We start from the raw sequence: 2500 nt of genomic DNA, 5'->3' as shown, positions 1-2500 counted from the left end.
AGACACAAAACACATACTTACCAAGAGCAATATTTCACACATGACAAAAGCTTGCAACTCGCCTCGTGAATAAGATAGATCCTCGTTCGATATAGCAATTCCATATTATGATTACGAGCAATGGTCGCTGTTGTTTTCGTTCACTTACACAAAACAAAATTGCAATTTTCCCAGTCTCTATTTCTCTATTTGTCTTTGTATGAAATCCTGTCGCTCTTCTCTCTTTTCTTTTTTCTCTTTCTCTTTTTCTCTTTCTTTCTTTCTTTCTTTCTCTCTCTCTCTCTCTCGCTCGCGTTCATTCTTTCTCTCTCTCTCTCTCTCTCTCTCTCTCTCGCTTACTCGCTCTCACCCTCTCTCTCTCTCTCTTTCGCCCTCACGCTCACTCTCACCCTCTCTCTCGTTCGCTCTCTCTCACCCTCTCCCTCTCACTCTCTCACTCGCTCTCTCTCTCTCTCTCTCTCTCTCTCTCTCTCTCTCTCTCTCTCTCTCTCTCTCTCCTTCGCTCTCTCGCTAGCTCTCACCCTCTCTCTCCTTCGCTCTCACTCACCCTCACCCTCTCACCCTCTCTCTCTCTCACTCGCGTCTCTCACTCATTCTCACCCTCTCTCACTCTCTCTCTTTCTCTCTCTCAAGTGAGCTTCTTCTCGACCTCACCCTCTCACACTCGTTTACTCATTCTCACCCTCTCTCTCTCTCTCTCTTTCCCTCTCTCTCTTTCTCTCTCTCAGGTGAGCTTCTTCTCGACCACTTCTCTCTCTCCTCTTCACTCTCCTCATTCTCTCACACACTCGCTCTCTCTCACTCTCTCCCTTTCCCTCTCTCTCAGGTGAGCTTCTTCTCGACCTCGCCCTCTCTCTCTCTCTCTCACTCTCTCACTCATTCTCACCCTCTCTCTCTCTCTCTCTCCCTTTCCCTCTCTCTCAGGTGAGCTTCTTCTCGACCTCGCCAGAGCTGAGCAACAAGCAGCGGTTCGAGTACTTCTTCAGAACGATCCCGTCCGACCACTACCAAGTCAAGGCGATGGTGGAGATTGTCAAGAAACTGGGATGGTCTTATATTTCCATCATCTATGAGGAGTCTAACTACGGTATTAAGGTGAGTTGAGGGTGGGGTGGGAGGGGGTGGGAGGGGGAGAGGGGGGAGGGAGGGAGGGGGGGAGGGAGGAAGAGGGAGGGAGGGAGGGGGAGGGAGGGAGAGGGAGGGAGGGAAGAAGAGAGAGGGAGGGAGAGGGAGGGGGGAGGGAGGGAGAGAAGGGAGGTAGTAAGGGGAGAAGAGGAAGGGAGGGATAAAGGAAGTGGGATGGAGAGAGGGAGGGATAAAAAAAAAGTGGGAGGGAGAGAGAGAGGGAAAAGAGAGGGGGAGGGAGAGAGAGAGAGAGAGAGAGAGAGAGAGAGAGAGAGAGAGAGAGAGAGAGAAAGAGAGAAAGAGAGAAAGAGAGAGAGATAAAATTAAATCGACTTTCGATGATAATATGAACTTTTTTCAACAAGTAATTAGTTGTTTACGAGTTTCATAGATTGCTTGTTACTTTGCATATAGTGTGTGATATACAAAATATACAACATATTTGCCCCTATATGAACATCGATAAACAGTAAATTTGTCTATTTTCCGTTATATTTGTAAGACATTTCTATTTTTCATTTTGATTTTAAAATTCCAACAGGTCTGTTTACAACATGTTTATTTCAGCGCTCATACAAAATCTTCATCCATTAGAATCAAATTTTGTTGTTTATCTTATCTCCATGTGGTGGATTTATGAGTCATGTTTTTTTTTCTTAGTCGGCATTGATGTGAAAGCATTCTGTTGTGTATCTTGCCAGAATGAGACAGTTATTGATTTTCACATGTTTAGCGCGAAGAGATGGATTTCCAAATGGCTTTTCTGTCTTGTCTCTCTTTTGGGAGCCTATGTCTCTCTCCCGTGCTGTCTTTTGTGTTGGGACATCCACGCTCTCTCTCTCTCTCTTGTTTTTTGTTTTTTTTTCTCTCCCTCTCTTTCTTTTCTCTTGTTTCTTCTCTTTCTTTCTGTTTTCTCTCTCTCACTCTTTCTCTTGTTTCTTCTCTTTCTTTCTGTTTTCTCTCTCTCACTCTTTCTCTTGTTTCTTCTCTTTCTTTCTGTTTTCTCTCTCTCTTTTTCTCCTATTTCTTCTCTTTCTTTCTGTTTTCTCTCTCCATCTATGTTCTCTCTCTCTCTCTCTCTCTCTCTCTCTCTCTCTCTCTCTCTCTCTCTCTCTCTCTCTCTCTCTCTCTCTCTCTCTCTTTCTCTCTCTCTCTTCTTTCTCTATCCTCTTCTCTCGCTCTCTCTCTCTCTCCCTCTCTTTCTCTCTCTTCATCCTCTTCTCTCGCTCTCTCGATTATCTTCCGTTCCTCTCCCCTTGCTCTCTCGCACAGGTTTTGCTTTTCCCTTCATTTCACAAAATTTGCATAACACTTTAGATAAACCTCGACTTTCAACATCATTCCGTACCCGCGTGAGCTACCAGACGTGCCTCAA

General features: G+C 45.1%; 1 protein-coding gene across 1 annotated transcript in view; it reads left to right on the top strand.

Annotated features, from left to right (window-relative positions):
• LOC147471437 (metabotropic glutamate receptor 2-like) overlaps positions 1 to 1765 on the top strand; it is a 52851-nt gene extending 51086 nt beyond the window's left edge. Inside the window, exons 3-4 of the mRNA XM_086539398.1 lie at positions 925 to 1095; positions 1667 to 1765. Coding sequence (XP_086395524.1) covers positions 925 to 1095; positions 1667 to 1765 — 270 coding nt within the window. The remainder of the gene's footprint in view (positions 1 to 924; positions 1096 to 1666) is intronic.
• Positions 1766 to 2500: the final 735 nt, after the last annotated feature.

This window comes from Penaeus japonicus, unplaced genomic scaffold (genome assembly GCF_977035675.1).
Source record: "Penaeus japonicus unplaced genomic scaffold, GWHDUDI00000001_assembly GWHDUDI00000008, whole genome shotgun sequence".
Taxonomy (NCBI): domain Eukaryota; kingdom Metazoa; phylum Arthropoda; class Malacostraca; order Decapoda; family Penaeidae; genus Penaeus; species Penaeus japonicus.
This window is presented reverse-complemented; position numbering and strand designations above follow the sequence as displayed.